The sequence below is a fragment of the Pinus tabuliformis genome, chromosome 1_1 (genome assembly GCF_031772625.1).
Source record: "Pinus tabuliformis cultivar Carrire ecotype Pingquan chromosome 1_1, CPIR1, whole genome shotgun sequence".
NCBI classification, from domain to species: domain Eukaryota; kingdom Viridiplantae; phylum Streptophyta; class Pinopsida; order Pinales; family Pinaceae; genus Pinus; species Pinus tabuliformis.
In genome coordinates this window covers 934,912,979-934,934,210 of record NC_142297.1, presented here as the reverse complement: position 1 = coordinate 934,934,210, position 21,232 = coordinate 934,912,979, and the positions used below count along the sequence as shown (strand labels likewise).

The 21,232-nt window shown below is 38.0% G+C and overlaps 1 protein-coding gene across 1 annotated transcript; it reads left to right on the top strand.

Annotated features, from left to right (window-relative positions):
* Nucleotides 1-247: 247 nt before the first annotated feature.
* LOC149217531 (cysteine-rich receptor-like protein kinase 1) lies at nucleotides 248-17,818 on the top strand. Its single transcript, XM_089390256.1, has 8 exons — nucleotides 248-1,094; nucleotides 1,205-1,330; nucleotides 1,421-1,560; nucleotides 1,951-2,161; nucleotides 2,278-2,512; nucleotides 2,670-2,811; nucleotides 2,930-3,229; nucleotides 17,519-17,818. The coding sequence occupies exons 1-8, from the start codon at nucleotides 248-250 to the stop codon at nucleotides 17,816-17,818; spliced, it is 2,301 nt and encodes a 766-aa protein (XP_089246382.1).
* The last annotated feature ends 3,414 nt before the right edge of the window (nucleotides 17,819-21,232 follow it).

The window sequence follows — 21,232 nt, the reverse complement described above, 5'->3', positions numbered from 1 at the left end:
ATGTTTTAATGTTTTTCGGTGTTTACCAGCCATAAATTAACTTAAATAACATCATTAATTAATTAATTAATTATTTACTAACCTAACTTCACAATGTTTAGGCTTTAGTTTAAACATAATTAAAAAAAAATAATAATCAATTAAAAAAAGATGGAACCATGATAAAAGGTCAGGTTCGCTTGAACTTTGCCAGGCCTGAGAAGATAAGAGCAGCTCCAGAGCGTTTGAGCTCATGCCCTGTGCTGCGATGGCGATGAAGATGACACAATTAATCAGAAGCATGCTACTCACCTTCACTCTATGTACGTGTTTGCACCTCTCAGTCGGTCAAAATATGAATTATACTACTAAGGTTTTGAATGGGTCCGGTTGTGGGACTAGCCAGTATACAAACGGTAGCCCCTTCCAGCTTCATCTAAACCATGTTCTGGAATCATTGGTGGCCAACGTTTCCACGACTGGATTCAATACCTCTAGTGTTGCGTGGCAAAATAGCAGTTCTGTTTATGGTCTTCTCCAGTGCAGGGGAGATTTAAATTCCTCTGACTGCCAACATTGCGCATTCAAGATAAAAGCAGTGCTTCTTGAGACATGTCAAAACAGTACTTCTGGATTCATTCAACTAGATGGCTGCTTCTTACGTTATGACGATCATTATTTTTACAATTATAGTGCTCAGGGTATCAGCGGTAGCGCTTGCAACTCGGATATCAGTTACCAGCCTCGTACTGATTATGCTGTCCCGCCTACTGCCGTGCCTGCTACCGCGCCTGCTACCCCGCCTGCTGCCCCGCCTGCTGTTTTTAACGTGCTCAAAAATATTTCCGAAACGGCCGTGCAGAGTCTGAACCTTTTTGCTGCAAATGCATTCAAAACGGATTATTCGCCTTCGAGGGTAATCTACAGCTTAGCCCAGTGTTGGACAGATCTGTCCAAAGCAAGCTGCCAGTCTTGCTTATCTGTCGCTATCGCAAATATAACATCGCTATGCGCAAATGGATCAAATGGAGCACAGTTCTATGCTATGGGCTGCCAATTGCGTTACGAGATTTTTCAGTTTTTCTTCACTCCCTCGCCGCCACCTCTATTATCCGGTATGTTCCTTCACATATTTTACAATGATAAGAATAAACTAGTTTCTGTGCATTTTGGTGAAATTAAACATGCCCAATTTAATGCTGAGGCTTCGTGTGAAAATTGGCAGAAAGCAAAGAACCTAATGTGTTTGCGATAACTCTGGGGGTAGTAGCCGCTACCATTGGATTAATCGCAGCCGTAGGCCTTTTTCGTTTTCTCAGAAAGCGTTGGGAACTGATTTCTCGAACCACAGGTTCCTAAATTGCTCAATCATTCAATTGTATATGGTGAAATTTTCACGTATTTGATTAAGATAAATAGACATATGTAATTGTTCTGACAGGGGAGAAAGGGAAAATTAGCTTATCGCCTTCTATGGCGAATCTGGAGCTTATTTTCAAATACGATACTCTAAGGAGGGCTACCTCCGATTTTAAAGCTGAAAACAAACTTGGTGAAGGAGGGTTTGGATCCGTCTTCAAGGTAAGGGCCTACGATCTTTGCCTTCCATTCAATTACATACTAGTGGGTAGCAGGTCCAGGTCACTTTTTTTTTTCTCGGCAAAAAGCAAAAGCTTAATTTTACTATCAGAAATAAAATTACATTCTTCAGATACATGTCCAGTATGTATTCGTAGATCTGTCCAAAAATTGGTAAATGGCCATCCAAAAAACCGTCACAGGAATAGATATGCAGGTCAACTGTGTAATCTATCCCCAAAAAAATAGAATCACATATAAGCATGCAGATAGAAATAAATGTTGTTTTAATCAGATTTATGTGCATCCGCTTTAATGTCCACAGCAAAAAGTCTAAACATCTGATGTATCTGGTGGAAAATAAAAGTAATTTTGAATTTCTTTGATCTTCAGGGGGTTCTACCTGATGGCAGAGTGGTTGCAATTAAACGGCTGAATATAGGTTCAAGGCAAGGAGACAATGAATTTCTGAATGAGGCAAATCTCATCACTCTTGTTCAGCACAGGAATCTAGTGAGATTGCTTGGTTGCTCTGTTCAAAGATCAGAAAGGCTGCTAGTTTACGAATACCTCCACAACAGTAGTCTCGACAGGATTATATTCGGTTTGTCCTCGCTTGCTCTTTCACTGCTAATTAATCTCTGCTTCAATCCTGGAATTGTTCGAGTTTGTGTACGTAGTTTGCTAATTCCTTTACTGTCTGTCATGCAATTATTGTAGATAGAACAAAACGGCATTTACTTAATTGGAGAGGGAGGTATGAAATCATTGTTGGAACTGCGCGCGGGCTTGCCTATCTTCACCAGGAGTCTGAGATTCGAATCATCCACAGGGATATCAAAGCAAGCAACATCTTACTAGACAATAAATACCGACCCAAAATAGCAGACTTTGGGTTAGCCAAACTATTTGGAGAAGATGAAAGCCATGTTAGCACTAGAGTTGCAGGAACTCGGTAAGAGTTCTCCCTTCAGTTCAATCTCTTGATCTTCCAAACTTTGTTTAATAAATTAGAGGATCTGAACCTATTACAACTCATATATATTAGAAAGGATCATATAATTTTAAGACAATTAAGATATGGAGATTTGATTGTACATAACATTGCACAGTGGTTACATTGCGCCTGAGTCCTTACGCGGACAGGTGACAGAGAAAACAGACGTATTCAGCTTTGGAGTGCTTCTTCTCGAGATTATCAGCGGAAGAAAGAACCATAGTTTGCTTCAACACATGGAGTTTCTCATTGAAACTGTATGGCTCTTGAACTGGATCTCATTTTTGAAGTAGGAATTTTCTAAAAATGTCCATGGAATTATGATTTCTTGGTAACTAATGTTTTTATGTTTTGTCGACATTGGTCAATTACTAGACCTGGAGACTGTATAAGGCAGAGAGAGCCTTAGAAGTTATGGATCCCACATTGGAGGGCAGTTACTCAGGGGAAGAAGGGCTTAGAGTGATTAAAATTGGTCTTCTGTGCACTGAAGCAGCCGCAACGTTGAGGCCTTCAATGTCGCAGGCAGTGTCGATGCTGACAGGTGAGCAACAGCATATTCCTTTGCCCACAAGGCCTGCTTTCGTAGATGAGGAGAGTGTATTGGCTGAACGTGGTCAAGTTACTCCTCGTGGAGATCCTAACAACACGTCAAGCAACAGTGAGTCGTTGGAAGTAGCCACCTATTGTAGCGCACCTCTTGTCCACTCCACAGGTGGTAATCTCTCATTAACCACTATGGAGCCAAGGTGAAAATAAGGCGACGCCTTGTTATTATGTTTATCTCCATTGCAGCATTTACACTGCTGATGCGTAAATGTGATATTGGATAGTGAGTTTAATGATATAGATTCATTATCGCATGTGATGTTCGACTCCATGTGACTAGGGATTCATTTTTCTTTTATGTTTTTTTTTCACAATTTTGAAGGTAGTCATATTATTCGAGATACCTGGAAGCAATTTAGATGTAAAAGATGTGTTAAAATAATATTAACCAATTTTCGATATTTTTATTAATTTCGATTCTTATAAATTCAATATTAAGAAATAATATGCGGTTATTTCAAAATATTTTGAATTTGTAAAATAATGTATTATTTATAAGAATATTGAGTTAATTTTTATTTTTATTTTTTTCTTATTTTGATTTAAAATATTGTATTAAAATTTTAAGATATTGCAAAATAATTTTAATTTTTTTTTTGATGTATTGTAATTTTTCATGCTATATCGTTCTTAGTTTGTATGGAAGGTTTTATTTGGCTAGTGTGGATTTAAAAGGGTTTTTCATAACTTAAGAAGATTTGAGAGGATATTTATATGATTTGAGAAAGGTTGTGATACTTTTCACATCTCTTCTATCACATTTTTAGAGTTGTTTTAAATGATTGTACATTATATTTTTATTGAGAGTCAAAATTTGTAGAAAGTTTTCACTTGAAATAACCATGTTTTTTTTAACATATTTGTAAAGAAGATTGGTTGAGGATCTCAAACATCTATAGACTTAGAGAACACCTTTATTTATTAATAGAAATATCTTTCTTTTTTTTTTAATTATTTCACTTAAATCACTATCTATATAATAAATATCACTATTTATATGTTTTACAAAAAAGTTCAATAATAAACTAAACTTCATCCACATAAACTAAACAAAAATTTTACTTCTCTTCCCATCATAGCATTTGCAGGCTAGACATATAAATTAAAAAAATTGTTTTTAAATGAGGTTCGGTATCTTGGTGTTTCTAATATTTATTGAAGGTTTAAATCATGTAAATTACATGCAAATACATTTGGTTTTGTGCCTTGATTTAAATGATATATTAGTTTTTAAATTATAAATTTTATGGGAAGTTGTTCTATAGATTTTTAAATAAATAAGTTATATTGTATTGGATAATTAGAAGATAGAAAATAATAAAAAAATTATTTATATATAACAAAATATTTGGAAGTATAAATTGTATAAGAAATTTCAAGAGATGTTATGAGATTTAACAAAGAAGATATTTTGTGGAGACATTTTACCATCATTAATAAAATAGTATCAAGTATTTTACACAAATATTAAATATTTTACATAGAAAGTGAACTCTTGCCTCTGTTGCATCTGGGTACGTTGATATGGATGCTTTGTCTAACTCGTTTGATAGCATGTGCATGGTCATCTTGGGTGCGACCAGACCGACAACATGTTGATGCATAGTGTTTGCACTCATCTCCAAGTGTGTGCTAGTTGTCATGCACATCAACTATCAAAATGCATGTCCAACCCCAATCGGACTTAGTTCTTGTTTTCGTCTCGGCGAGTGTGCCAAATGGGTGGCATCGCATGCAGGCGCATAATGACATGCATGCTGCTGAATTCCCTTTCATGCGATCAACAACATGGCTCACCTTATCTTCTCTGTGCCAGCTATTGGGATGGATCTATAACTTGTATGGGTGCAGTTTCATCTGTCTGTGCATGTTGCGCCCCCTGTTGTACTTGTTCCTGCTACAACTCATTCTCTCGTTTGTGCAGCTCCTATTCTTCCTTGAGTTGCTGCTTCAACAAATGTAAATCCTTCTCTATTTCTCTCTCTGCCTTCGTGCAATCTTCGTGTCGCGTCGTCACCTCATAGCCTCATTCTCCAAAGCTTCTTTCGTCATGAGTGGATCAACTTTGAACTTGCAGCTTTTCTTCACCTCTATGCTTTCAACAACCTTCCTCTTGCATTCGTTGCATGTAGGTGTGTTGCCTTCTGCTACTGCTAATGGTGCTACTCACTGTGATGTTGCTGCCATTCATCTTCGTATTCTTCTCCATGAACAACTTGATGTATTCGTGGATAGGCAAGTTCATAGACACTTAATCGACTACATCCCCAGTTGCACTCTTAATGTTGTATTTGACTTTGCTCTCCTGCAAGCCATTGTACCTGTGTTGCTCAGAGGCAGATGACACTTGTGATACCTAGAGACGTATCAATACTCATGAGAAGCAATCTACCAGCCAAAAACTAAAACAAAATAGAGGGCTGACATGTAACATACCTGTGTGACTGTCTGTGAATATTGCGCAATTTTCACTGGGGGGCTGGGACACTAATTGCCAAAACTGTGCAAGGCACAGTTCGGGTTGCCAAGAGGTTGACTGACTATTAGAACTACGCAATGCACAGTCCAGCCTAGCATACTGAGGACTGAAACTGCGCAATGCGTAATTTTAGTCAGCAGTGACATGCAACCAGCAAACTTCATTGCGCAGTTTCTGGGGCCAGCAGGACATTGCCTCCAAGGATTGCACAATGCAAGAATAGTGTCATGCATGCAACATTAGTGAGATGCGAATGAAAAATGAAACGATACTTCTACAAGATAACATACATCAAAATGACAGTAGGCACTCATTGAAATCAAGCGGATAGCACTCACACAAAGCGAAACAAAAAAGAAATAGAAACATTGCGCAAGACACAAAAGGCGGGCTTACCTTGAAACAATTGAGTTGAATGTGTTGACGAATCCTAGATGTAATGTGGGATGTCAGAGATACAAGGTCGATGTGAGGAATGAGATTTGCAGTGTCTCGTTGATGAGTTTTGATAAAATTGAGGTTGTGACGTGCATGCCACAAATCTAGGAAAAGTGACACTTGGTGGGAGGTTTTTGAAATGATCCTTGCATGTAACCTCCAGCTACTAAAAATTGATCCCTAAATCAAGGGATGCCTTTGCATGCTACTTTGGGAAAAGCACTCCATGCATGCAAATCAGTTTGTTTGGTCCTAAAGGGAATCAATCAAATTGAAGGCACATGCATCGGTCTGCAAGCCTCAAATGAAAATCAACGCAGTTTCTAGGCTGAGTAGATATGGCTTTTCGAGAGGGATTGAACAATTTTTGGGGGAACAGGTGACTGTCTCCCAAAATTACGCAATTTCTGGGCTAAGCAACTGTCCTGGGTCAGACTGTGCAATTTTCTCAAGGAAGTCTGTTTGATTGTATTGCGCAATTTATGAGCCTAGCAGGCTGCCTGGATAGATTTGCACAATTTATGGGAGCAACAAGTGACTGCTAGCTAGAATTGCGCAATTTCTGGGCTGAACAACTGTCCTAGGATGAATTGCGCAATTTTTTAGAGGAAGATTATGAGGAGGAATTGTGCAATTCTAGAGCCTAGCTAGGTGTCCAGCCGGGTTTGCACAATTTCTGGAGGGAAGGTTGGTTCCCCTCCATAATTGTGCAATTCCCAAAGGGAGCTTCTACACTAACAACTAACACCAAGTCCGGAAAGTAGCCTGTGAGGAGGTAAAACAAACTTGCATGCACAAGCTAACAAGACTCTATGAAACAGTTGAAGTCAATGTGCTTGACAGTGCAAGATATGTTGTTGTCGATGGTTGATACGGAGGCTCCAAAATGAAGCTAAGGTAAAATTTTGGAGGGTGGTTGTAGCCGCTACAATAGGTCATGAGCAATCATTAATCACGCCTTCCATCAGATAATTATTTTCCACTTTCTATATATCAACTATTATCTTCCAGAATAGAAAACTCTTCTTTCTCTCAGTCTTTTCTTTCTGGTATTTGTAATATTTACTTCTAGTCTTTTGATATTTATCTTTTTTTTACTTCTCATCTTTAGTGTAAGGGCATTTTGAATCAAAGTGACCAATTTGAGGGGAAACTTACCTTTATACTTTCCATATCCTCTATTTAAATTCCTCACAAATTGAGCCATCTCCTAATATGACTATAAATGGAGTAGTCTAGATGTTCTTTAGAATTCATTGAAGCTTTGAAGGCAACCTCCTTGGGTTTTCAATTCTCCTTTCTAATTCTCATTTCATAAGCTATGGGAGTTCCATGAAGTAATACCATTGAGAGAGCATTTAGGTTGTGCATATCTTCAATGGTAGATATGTTGGAATTGAAACTCATAAGAAGAGGCCTCAATACTTTCTAAACCACTACATCTTCATCAAGTTTCTTCGTAGGGCCTCTAATCATGTTAGATACCTTATTAACTCTAAGAAAGTGTTATGCAATACTTCCATATTCATTTATCTATAGCATTTCAAATCTCATTCTATGAATTTGAAGTTTGGATTTCTTTACTTTAGCATCTCCTTTGTAGATGTTCTTAAGTTTATCCTAAACCTCCTCAGTAGATTTTCACTGCATCACTAACTAATTCATATTGCTTAAGACTGCACAAGGTTTCATTTATAGCCTTTCCATTGTTTGAATATGCTCTTCCTTCATTTGTATATATTGGAGGACTTATTAGCACTATGTATCCAACTTCAACAAATTATCAAGCATTAACACCAAGAGACATTAGGTAGGATTCAATTCTTATTTTCTAGAATACATAATTGGTTCCATCAAATACTCATGCTATGTTTGAAATGAATCCATATCGTTTGGCCATGATTTCGTACAAATCTACCTTCCATTTGTTAAAGTATTTTTGAAGGAACCTTTTTTGATACCATTTTTTGGTAATCAAAGTATACCGAGAGGGGGAGTGAATTAGTATCATACAATTTTTTACACTTATTTATTTAAATAATTAAAACAAATGCACTCAAGAATAGAGGAAAGTACCAATCACATAAAATTTTGAACACAAGAAACAACATGGAAACCCATATGGGAGAAAACAACAAATTCCGTTTTGATTATGTTGTAAATTCAAGTTCCAACCTCAATTTACAAAACAATTGTGAGGAACAACCCATAGGAGACACCAAACCCCTCAAATATGTATGCCACCTCTTGTTAAATGAACCAACCTCTGATATTTATAGGAAACAACATGAACTAGCCAATTAGATCTATATTGTAAATTATAAATATATTTAAATTTAAAATAAAAATGAAATAAAATTTCGTATTTGATTTAATAGAGGTTCACTATGAGAAACCATATTCATTATGTCAATTTAAAGTTCCTAATTTATTTATTTATTGGAGTTCTATAGTTTAATTATATATATATATATATATATATATATATTTCCCGATTGGGATGTGGACCATTGTCAGAGAGGCTAAACTGGGATGTGATATGGGTGGTACACAAGTCATAACAACCGCTGTCCCCCACATGCTCAAGACAGGGGTGTGGTGTCCTTTGAAATGAATGCATGGACAATGATTTGGCAAGGTGGCGGAGGAAGGAATAAAGAAGGTTGGTGGAGAAGGTTAAGGAATTTGACGGGTGTTATAGACATATTTGGGCACTTCAACCCCAATCATATATGTCGATAAAACAAGGGCTCTTTAACCCCTAAAAGTGTTGTTTCATACCCTAAAGGATGGTCAACTGATTACATCACTCCCCAGAAGTTCCACCTGAAAAACCACTCAGAACTGGCCAAAACTTGACCATACTGACTGCTCCATTGTCAAGGTGCGATGCATACTAGCTGCTACACTGGCTCGGTGCAATGCATATTGAAGAGGCCTTCTATGGGGTGCGATGAGCAAAAATGGACAAATGGCTGAGACAGTTTGCTAAGTGGATACTCATGGAATCTTCTAGAAACTTCTCCTATGACACTTGCCTCTCTAAATCCGCCCAGGGATGAGTAAGAGATCAATGAAATCTCCAAGTGGAACCAAGAACTACAAGTGGAATGACACTAATAAAAAACCCAGATCTGACTCACACCCTTGCAAGAGATCTATAAATGGATCCCTCATCTGAGAGATCTGGAGGCTGGAATTTTGTAATTTGTAAGGAAGTGATGTTGGTTTATCTTTGAGAAGAGACATTGTATTGTTGGATGATCTTGCTTTTCATGAGGTGAAGAGGGCTTTGATGCTGGGAGGATGATGCTGGATCAGACAGCTGGGTTGTAATTCTCCTTTTTATTATTAATAAAGTTCTTTGGGTTTTCCTCCATACAATCATGTATTTGTGAATCTTATTATTTGTGAATGCAATTGTATGTTCAATGTGTTTCTGTTCCTGCATTGTTTATGATATTATAGATCGAGATGCTTTGATGGTGTTTTGTTACTTTGTCTCTACAGGTATTCTCTAAAGCGGGACAAGTAGGAGAGGAGTTGCAAGCTCTATCAAGGGAGAGAGAAATCAAGCAAGGAGTCAAGCGGAAGATCCAGGTTGGTCCCCTTTGCTTCTCTCTTATCTATCATACATAAAGGAAATCACAAATTGCTTTGATTGTTTGTTTCTAAGATAGCTACCAATCTTAGTGGGACTAGCAGATCAAAAAGACACTAGTTTTCCCGGAAACAAAATGGTGACTCCGCTGGGGAGCGAATAGTTTGTTTGTTTGTTGTTGATTGTTTACTTTATAAACTACAGATGGAGCTTGAAGTTAGCCAGATAGCCTTCGAACTGCTCTTGCTATGCAATTGCAAAGTAGATGAATGCTGCTTCAGTCAATCTCCGGGTTGGTTTATGAACTGAACATCTAACTTACAAGCATTCTAAACACCCTTGTGGTAGCTCAATAACCTCCTAAGATCATACCCCTGTACTTTGTTCTTTACTGTTCATAGTAGCTCAACTTAACTCATTGAATTTAGCTGCAAATTTGAGCAAAAACCCACCTCAGTTTCGCTCCTTGGCCCATTGCACTATCTATCATTGGAAGCCAGTATGCATCGCATCTCCCATGTGTAGTAGGTGAGATGCATCCCTGTTTCTGTGAAGCACAGGTGCAATGACTGATTCATACTATTTCTCTCTTTGAAATTTGGGTTTTTCTACTTGTTTTCAGCTCTATTCAGTTGTTTTGCTGCTTATGATCAGTATCTCATTGCTGAGGCCTCCTTCCTTTACATTTTTCATCCTCCATTGATTAGGATTAGTAAATTCTTTTATGTATTTGTCCATCATTTACGATCCTTTGTCAAAAGTAGCTTAATCGAACTATCGTTTTTTATGCAAAAAGTGTCGTAACTGTCATTCTGAGTCAAAAGAAGAGTGTTGTAAAGTCTTCCTCTTCTAGATAGTCAATTGTACTTTTTTCTTTGAATTTGATTTGAATTGTTAATATTTGAAGTGTCGAAAACAATTTCCTATTCAAAATCGAAAAGTGTCGTTTTAGTCTTCCTTTCATTTTGAAAAGAAATTGTTGAAATGTCACTTTGAAGAAAATATTTCAGATCTATACTTGGTTGTCCTTTTTGGCATTCTCACATTAAGGAAACGAAAAACAAATACATGCATTTTCATTTGCATTTAGACTTTTTTCGAAAAATGATTTAGGAAAAGTGCATTTAGTGTGTGCTCTTTTCTCTTTGTTGAAAGAATTGTAATCTTCTTTCCTTAGTAGCTAGGATTTTCATTGGTAAAAGAAAACAAATATTGTTTATCATTTTAGGTTGCATATTTAGGAATTTTACATCTACATCACGCGGTGAACCTTGAAAGGCAAACTGCTAAGCAAGATCAACTCTAAAATAAATTTCAATGAACTTAACAACGCTTTGGAACCTAACGCAACACATTTAGAGTTCTAGGCTAGAGACGTGTTCCGGCATCGTAAAACTTGGTAACTATCATTTTCATTGAAGGTTGGGTGATTCCTCCTCTTTGATATGACAAGTGCAAGTATGGACTTGTGCTTTCCGTATCGTCGAGTATATATTGGGAGACCACAATAGGCTGATATCCTTTATCCATAGGAAGTCGTGTCTACCGACCTATTGATCGCAATGCACTGAACAAAACATTCGGAAAGATTGACTATCGTACATAAGTCCTTGGTAATTTCTCTTTAATTTACCACGGTGTATATTGCAGTTTTGCGATTGGCTTGGTAATCCCTCTTTCTAGATTTCCAGAGTAGTCACTTTCATTCCTTTTCGACTCCTTAAAAGAAAAGGTCCATCTGAGCACTTGTCACTTTAGGCTCATTAAAAACCGAAGGGGACTAGAGTCATCTTTAGCTTTTTCTCAACTCTTAAAAATTGAAAAAGAAAAGTTGTGTCAAAGTGTCATTAAAATTTATTTAATACGGAATAACCTCCATGTTCCTTCGTTGATATGAGGTTGAGATAATGGAGTCCACCAATCAAGGGAACCCTCTTGGGGGGAATCCTAGTCCTTTCTCTTCTTGGGGAGATATTGGTGCTTCGTATATGGCTACATTGTCCCTTCCGGGAATCACAATTGGCCTGCCTGTATGGCTATTCTCAACCTCTTTCATTCAAAATAATGTGATTCCTCAGCAATCGAATCAGCAACCAGTTGATACTGAAGTTGACCCTTCGCCTTCTACTTCGTTTGTTTCTCCCTCCCCTTCTTCCTCTTCACTTGGTGAAAGTAGTGATGCTAGTAACCAAGTGACTGAGAAGAAGAAGAAAGGGAAGGAGAAAAAGAAGAAGTCAGTTAAGCAAGGGGGCAACCATGCAGCATCTGGTGAAAATCCGCACACCAAACTTTCCAAACATAGATCTCCATGTATAATTTGCAAAGGAGACCACCTTCATCGAGAATGTCCGTGCATCCCTCGGATCTTGAGAGAATGGTCTTCCCATTCGCACCGTTAGGTGTCATCAACCTTTGGTGATCATGTTGACAACGCACCATCAACTAGTAATAGTGAAGTCAATGGATGGAAAGGAAATGTAAGATTTCCATGTAGGTTATGTGAAGGTGATCATGCTCTTCACCGTTGTCCTTTTTTGGACGAAGCCAAAAAAGTCTTGGATAACTGTCCTACTTCGCCGCAGTGACTTCTGCCTAGATACAGGAAGCTCCCACCAAGTCCTTTACTAGTTGAAAATCTGACTGACATAACTCAATCGTTGGTCGAAACGCCTATCGTTGAGAGTGAACCCTCTGAGTCCATATCGGACCAAAGTCAATAGGTCGAAATGGCAGTTGACCTAGTCTTATCATCAGAAGGTCCACCTTCAAATGATACAATTTCCAAAGAGAATGAGAATGACACCATTCAAATTATTTTTGTCAATACAGAGTCTGATGAACTTGGGGGCAATATGCCCATTCCTTTACAACAGGAGGAAAATTCCCCAGTTCAAGGGGTTCATCCAATCGTTTATCTGGTACTCCCTCCGAGCAATCTAGTCATTTCCTTCGATTAGAATCAACTAGCAAGACCCCACCTTCCATCTAATGCACCATTCCGCATCATAGTACAAGTTTACAAAATGATCGTGTCTGGCACTATCGTAGATGAAGGGGCTTCAGTGAGTATCCTTTCCTCAACTGCTTGGAAAGCACTTGGTTTGCCATCGCTTGCGCCTATTACACAACATTTGTCAAGCTTTAACAAAGGAACCAGTCGACTGTTAGGGATCCTTCTGAAGTTGCCAATAACTTTGAAAAGGAAAATCGTTCACTTGAACGTGATGGTAGTCCAAGGACCATTAGATTACAATCTACTTCTTGGACGTGACTATATATATGGCATGGAAGCTATTGTTTCCACACTCTTTTGAGTGATGTGCTTCCTGCATGAAGGCAAAATTATCCAGCTTATTGACCAGCTTTCATTCCCTCGCTCAAACATAGCTCCAAGTCAAACATCATCCCTAAATGGTCTCTTTGCATCAAGAGTGTCTCTTCAACCTTCATTCCATCCACCTGATTGCAGCGAGTAGTCCGGTGAATGTGACAAAGTTTAGGGGGCATGCACACTTGTCCATCCAGACGAACCTTGGAGAAAAGATAGATTTCCCTATAGGTTATGTGATTGGAAGTGTAATCTCATAACATTCACTTTTGTCCACTCGTTAAGGGGACAAAGCCAAGGAAGTGTTTTAGTCTAACCACTGACAGAAACAATCCTGCCTAACCACAGTGACTTCCATATGGTTACCTGGAGACTCTATTTTTCTCGATGCCTGGGGGCATGCAAACTTTTTTTGCAAGCAAAAAATGACCAATTTCATTTTTTAGCTTTTTAGCGTTCTTAGCTTTTTAGCTTTTTAGTTTTAACTTCTTAGGTTAGGCGGTTGGTCTGGAAACATCTGTACACCAGAAGGACCAAAGGAAGGGTTTTGCTTCGATGGAAGACAAAACCATCCTACCTAACCTCAGTAGTTCCTTAGCTTTTAGTTTTTCTAGCTTTGTAGTTTGGTCATTTCTAGCTTACATAAAAAGGCAATGAGCATATGTTATCGTAGAGTTCAAGCTCACTAAAAAATAAACCTACCAATGAGAGACATCTTTAACTACTTGTATGAGCAATGTTTCTGCAAGGTTCAAGCTCATTAAAAAATAAACCTGCCACTGAGCATAGTTTCTTCCGATTCAAGCTCATTAAAAAATGAATCCACCCTCGGTAAATAACCTTTGTGATTGCCCTGCTATCAGCCTTTTGAGCCTTGGTTGTGTTCCTACCATCACCTCCATTCTTTTGGCCGATCATACGCTTCCACTTGATTGTTTACCTTTTTGAGGAACAGCTGTGACGAGTGATTCTATTAGCCACCCTTTTCACATCACCATGTTTTGAGAAGTTCCAAGCTTAACCAGAACCAGTTGCTACCCGAAAACACCACTCGTTCCTAAAAAACGAGTCTCTTTTAAAATATTTTTAGACTCGTTAAATATGAAAAGATTGTCGAGCTATTGGCCTTTCCAGCTCATTACAATAAGGGGAAGCGCCATCCATCCTGTACATTTTAATCTTTTTGGACCTGAGTGATCATCCAACAAAAAGATCAAGTGCTTGTCTTTTTTCGGCTCGCTAAAGTGATTGGAAAAGTCATTCCTTTTGTATTATTTTAATCTTTTTCGGACTCAATGGATTATGCTATGAAAAAGAACTGCTGGAGTTTCCTTTTCTTCCCTTTTCAAACTCTCTAAACATGAAAAGGACTGAGTTGTCTTTGTCATTAAACTCGTTAAAACAATAGCGACAAACTTATCCATCCAGATAAGAATGAGTTTCACACATGTTATCCTCCTCAAGCTTGACAAAAATAAAGTGGTACTGGTCAGCAATGACTGGGGAAAAAGGGAAGAAAACTTGAAGAATTTTATTGGTAGCAGGTCGCTCTTGAACATGACACTTTCACTCCATCACCATGATTGAGTCGGGTTGGGTTATTCCGTTCACTGGTCATATCACCATTGGTCCTCCACACCATCCATTTTTGGGGTTAATGCTACCAATCCATCTCAGTGTCACCGATATGTTCAAGAGAAGTCATTCAGAGAATTTTCCATCTAGCTAATCCCTCATCCGCTGCAATACCTTCAACCTCCATTTTTCATGACCGCCATTCTCGAACCTTGTATCATCAGATCGTTTTCACCTCCAGAAAATCATTTGCTTCGTTTCGTGTTGTAGATGTGGGATGCATCAAGGCCCTCCTACGACGGGTCACTTCTTGTCAACATCAACTCATTATCCAAGAAGTTGACTTAGAAACAACACTTTCAATACTTTGAAGCTTGCATGCCTCAATGGCAAGTTTCTCACTTCCGGCGACAAGTTTACATCAATGGCCTTCGATTGAAAGATTTTGCGTGGTGTTCGACATCAGATCATATATTCACACCACGTGAATTGTACTATGGTACCTTGAGGGTCATTATCATTATCGGTGATTCCTCTCGCATCTGTTAACAGCTTACATCATTGGCTAGTAATCAGACGATGTCTTTCCATGTTCAACTTCAGAACATCTTTTCACATGGATCGACTTGTACATCGGGCGAAGATTGAACGAGTTTGAAGACCCCAGATCTAGTTTCATCCATCCAGGCTGCGATATATTCAGGAATATAAAGACATCAAATGTACACAGAAGCTGCATAGATGATCATCCAAGCTAAGGGATGATGACTCTACATACAAAGAATCACCAGTCTGCAACAGCAGATGATTATCTGTCCTATGTATATGAAAATGAATTTATAAAGCTGAGCATGGGAATGCCCACCTCAGCTAGATCATGAAAATAATATGATGATGATGTATTGTATTGTATCTTATATAGGTCACCTTCCAGTTAGAATACCTCGGATCCTCATGCTAAAGCATTTCACCCAACATCGAAAGATTTACGACATCATGCTTTAGGGGGCAACTGTTATAGACATATTTGGGCACTTCAACCCCAATCATATATGTCGATAAACCAAGGGCTCTTTAACCCCTAAAAGTGTTGTTTCATACCCTAAAGGATAATGGTCAACTGATTACATCATTCCCCAGAAGTTCCACCTGAAAAACCACTCAGAACTGGCCAAAACTGGACCATACTGACTGCTCCATTTTCAAGGTGTGATGCATACTGGCTACTACACTGGCCAGGTGTGATGCATACTGAAGAGGCCTTCTGTGGGGTGCGATGAGTGAGAATGGACAAATGGCTGAGACAGTTTGCTACGTGGATACTCATGGAATCTTCTAGAAACTTCTCCTATGACACTTGCCTCTCTAAATTCGCCCTAGGATGAGTAAGAGATCAATGAAATCTCCAAGTGGAACCAAGAACAACAAGTTGAATGACACTAATCAAAAACCCAAAGCTGACTCACACCCTTGCAAGACATCTATAAATGGATCCCTCATCTGAGAGATTTGAAGGCTGGAATTTTGTAATTTTTAAGGAAGTGTTGTTGGTTTATCTTTGAGAAGAGACATTGTATTGTTGGGTGATCTTGCTTTTCATGAGGTGAAGAGGGCTTTGATGCTGGGAGGATGATGCTAGATCAGACAGCTGGGTTGTAATTCTCCCTTCTATTATTAATAAAGTTCTTTGGGTTTTCCTCCATACAATCATATATTTGTGAATATTGTTATTTGTGAATGCAATTGTATGTTCAATGTATTTCTGATCCCGCATTGTTTATGATATTATAGATCGATATGCTTTGATGGTGTTTTGTTACTTTGTCTCTACAGATATTCTCTAAAGCGAGACAAGTAGTAGAGGATTTGCAAGCTCTATCAAGGGAGAGAGAAATCAAGCAAGGGGTCAAGCGGAAGATCCAGGTTGGTCCCCTTTACTTCTCTCTTATCTATCATACATAAAGGAAATCAAAAATTGCTTTCATTGTTTGCTTCTAAGATAGCTACCAATCTTAGTGGGACTAGTAGATCGAAAAGACACTAGCTTTCCCAGAAGCAACGGGCAGGGGAAGAGAGAGCAGCTATGGAGAAGGGAGGTGACTCAGAGCTGGGAAGGGGTGAAGGCAAACAAAGAACCTCGACCACGGACATGAAATAGATTCCCAATATGTAATTTGGCCCCGCTCCTGTATCAATTCCATGCTCTAGTTGGGGCTCTGCTGGGGAGACAAGAGGGGCAAGCGATTGTCACAATGGGGAGTTTCTTTTCCTAGGAAGCATTGGGGGAGGAATGGGTGTGCCATGGCCTGGTTTTGCCTTCTGTTTTTATCCCAATCAAACTAGAACCTCGGTAACCTTGGTAGTAGAATTCACAATTGTGGGATGAGAAGAAAAGCGGGCCTATCTGTAGTTTCTCAGGACAGGGGAATAGGGTATAGCGGGTTTTCCATTCTTGGGGGCAGGGCGTTGACGAGAGAGGCATGAAAGAGCTGAGGGTAGGGGGAAGGGAACTCAACCATGGCAGTAGGATGTCGGGAAACCCTTGGGAAACTGGGAACCTAGATGGCATTGAGGGAAAATCTAGGGATCTTAGGTGACATTCTAGGTAGAGGGGCAAGAAAAACCATGACTGGCACCTGCTGGATGAGGGTGAAAAAGTGGGTATAAATGCGGGTGTCGTGCCAAGCTCCGAATGGGCCTCAGGGCTAGGTTCTCGATGCAGTGGGACGACTGACAATTGAACCATAGTAAGGGGGATAGGAACTATGAGGAGCCCTGGGAGAGGAGTCAGAAAACCAATTCCCTTAGCCACCCGTGGGCTCTGCGATACCTTAATTCTTAGATGGAGAAGCATGGAAAAGAGGAAACTTATGAACAGTAAAGATGGGCTACTGAGCAAATTTTGATGAACTAACTTTGTTTGGTTGTAAATAGGGCATCATTGCACAGGTTATGGCTCGAGTAGCGAGAGGACGTGGGAGTGGCAGGAGAGGGTCGGCCCACTGGGCAGACAAGGGGTCGAGCATGTCGGAAGCCCATAGAGGTCGTAAGCCTGTCAAGCACCTCATAGAAGAGGCAACAACGACATACAAAGATGAGACGGATGTGGGAATTCAGAAGCTGATTGAAGACTGGGAAGCAGAGATTAAGAAGGAATGTGAATCACAGGAAGAGCTCGACAATTGGAGGACACTGGTCCTAGATCTAGGGAATAACCGTGGGAGAATTACTTAGTTTAGACACACCCTTTACTTGTATTTCTTAATGAAAAGTCTTCTTGGAAAAGCGATGGAACAAATTGTTGTGGGGATGGAGGTAACAGTGTAGGGCCTGCCAAACTATAAAAAATACATGGAAAAGATACTCTTCTACTTGCACAAATAGGACATAAGGATGGACCGAATCGACCATCACATCTCTTGCATCCTAGAGATGTATAGAATTCCGAGAGCAATTGTTGAAGATCCTGCTCTAGTAGCTTTTGTTTTAGATGAGAAGAAAGAGTAGAAAGTCTAGACTATACATGCATAGTTTTTTTTTTTTATGCGGTTAGCTTTTAATTTTCCTGATGCATATGTTAGTTTTTATAGTTATGTAGTATTTGGACATGAGATTGAGACTTATCTAGCTTGGCTAGAAATACTGAAGCAATTTTGTATTTGGATGGCCTATAACGCTGACTGATGGCCAACAGACTTGGTTTCCCCTCGGGACAAGCTGAGGCCACTTGGTCAACCTATGTGGTGTAAATTTTCCTAATATATAAGAGAAAATGAATGGTCCTACCAAGTTTAACACATCCACGCACACACAAACACACACGCGCACACACACACATATATAATATAGGATGTAAAATAATTATATAGCTAGATATATAACATAGTTATAGTTATAACATTTCTTTCTTTCTCTCTCTTACACACACATCATATATATATATATATATATATATATATATATATATATATATATATATATATATATATATATATATATATATATAATATTTAACATAGTTTTATAACTATTTAACATAATGTGTTCTTCATAATTTAACAGAATATGGGTGATGCTCAATCACTTTTTTAAGATTCGAGTTGATATATAGACTATAATTCTCCTTAAAATTTCCATTACTCATATTTGTAGAATTATTTAATATAATGATACACAACAACTATATATCTCTTAGTTACCGCCCTTATTAAATTTATTAGTTGAGTGATGATTTTGTAACTTACACTTCCTATATTTTTATTTAACTATATAACACAACATAGCATAACTATAATATGTGTGTGTGTGTTTTTAATTTTCAACAAGTCATCATTGATACATACATTAAATCCATGATGAAAAGTGCATTTAAAGTGAATATATAAGCATTTTGACTCTTTTCTAATTTGCACCATATAGTTTCGTTACGTAGTGTGTCGTACTATAAATAATGTCTTCATGTGCTTGCACCTAGTACATGTAATGTGTCAAAATCAAACATTATAAGAACTTGTCTTATGTAGTATTTGGTTAGAATGAAGTTTTATTAGTTTTGCAAATAGGTTTATTTCAATTTTTACATATTTCTCCTCTATGAATAAAATGCATCATTTATAAGTAGGAAAAAATGTAAGTTATATTTTTAAGGTCACATTTTTTATTGTGTTTACATGAAACTCAATACTTTGGCTGATAAGTGATCAAAATAGGCACTCTATTTAATTTAGGACTTTAACCTAGATTATTCTACTTGAGTTTATAAATGGTTTTTTTGTCAGTTCATTCTTTCTATGTTAACATTTTTTTCTTGGATTAGTTTATATGTATTATATGTAATTTGCAGAGCCATCTCCCATACACCCCCCAACCACATCCCATTGGATTTTTGGGGGATATATTATACATGGTCAGGCTAGATCACGTAGCCATACTAGAGTGTCTATTCCACTCATAGATCCTCGCTCTGACATAGGTCAAATTGTCATAGGTAGTGTTTATGTCTCTGTTGATGATCTTGCTATAGATAGAGGACCTTATTTACCTGTTGCAGTTATACATAATCTATAGGTTTTGGATTTACTCCCTTTCTTGGATCTAGATATATTTCCTTTCCTTTGCCTTTAGATGGCTGATTTGGTTTTGAGTTGGAATTTCTTTTTCCATGAATGGCAAGTGCATGTGAATTTGAATACTTTAATGAACCTATCTTGATGAGCATATCCCACTCATGGATAAGAGAATCAACAAATGTATCAAGTTTGGGCATTTTCCATTTATCTCCAGTTGCAAGTCTAACTGTATGAAATGTAGAAACAAAAACAACACATTGAGGACCTAATTTAGATATAATAGAAAGGATCAATTGACCTTCTTGTTTGGATTTATCGATTCTGCAATCCTCTAATTTTTAGAAGAAATGATTTGAATTTCATAAAGAAATCATGAATGTTCTCAAAGCTGTTTGGATTTAAGGAATTTAACTCATTTTTTAGAATATGAGCCCGCATCTCATATTGATTTCCAAATAAACTATCCAAGGTTTTCCAAACCTCATTTAGGGTGCTGCATGCATCCACATTGAAACACAATGTTGGAGATATGGACAATGATAGAAGACCAAAAGCCTCGTCCATCCTGTTGAAGTGTTTGGATTTTTGAATGGCAGAATTTGGTTCAGCTTCCCTATTCATAACTATATGATATAAGCCTTTACCTTTGCGGTGAAGAAAAATCTAAGGCTTCCATTTGATGTAGTTATAAAAAGTGAAAATAACTGAATATGGGAACTTCATTCTTTTACTTTGCAGCTATAGCAACGATTGTAGCAATTCCCTAATATTTTGATCTGCAAATAAAATCTCCGAATAATTTCCAATTCTTTGATATTCAAACTTGCAAAAGATTGTTCATGTACCTTCTCTAGGCCATTGTAGTTCTAATACCATGTAAAATTATTAGAGCACAAGTATGGATCTAGCTGAAGAATAATTGCACAAACTCACAAGAATTGAAAAATGAAAATTGGAATTGAGAATGAATTTGATTAACCAATATTGATTTTAGAATCAATACATAAAACAACTTACTTAATCTTAGTTGTACATGCAATAGCTAAGGCTAATTAAATCTAACTAAATTTAAGTGTGATTTATGTTCTGTTAATATGCACATGCACCACATGAAAGCACTGGAGTTAACTAACTAAAGCCAAGTGCACACCATATGTAAGCACTAGATTTAACTAATGATAACTAAGTGCACATCACATGCCAGAACTAGAGTTGAACTGAAGGTAATTAAGGCTAACTTGGTGCATGTACACAAAAACAACCCACCAGGCAGCTCAGATATTTTCATTGTAAAACCTCCCTCCATACAACACCTCTTCCAAGTTCATATTTCTTTTCCATAGCACCCCAAATGACCAGAAAATCTAAAACACTAGATGAAACCTTTTGGTAAATTATGTCATTCCTACATAGAGGTAGGGAGCAATATTGGTCCGTAGGCATGTATTGAGCTACTACTCCTCAGCTTCAAAGTGAAAAGATTTTTGGATTCATGAGTATATGAGTTCTACGACAAAGTTGTTGGTCGTCGCTGTCAATGCTTTATCGTTACTTCAGCTCCCAGGAACATTAAACACCA

Bases quoted from the DNA above. Each gene is read 5' to 3' on its own strand.
- LOC149217531 (XM_089390256.1), top strand. From the start codon at position 248: ATGGCGATGAAGATGACACAATTAATCAGAAGCATGCTACTCACCTTC. The intron at 2,513-2,669 runs GTAAGAGTTCTC...AACATTGCACAG, and splicing joins ACTAGAGTTGCAGGAACTCG to TGGTTACATTGCGCCTGAGT. The intron at 2,812-2,929 runs GTATGGCTCTTG...GTCAATTACTAG, and splicing joins TGGAGTTTCTCATTGAAACT to ACCTGGAGACTGTATAAGGC.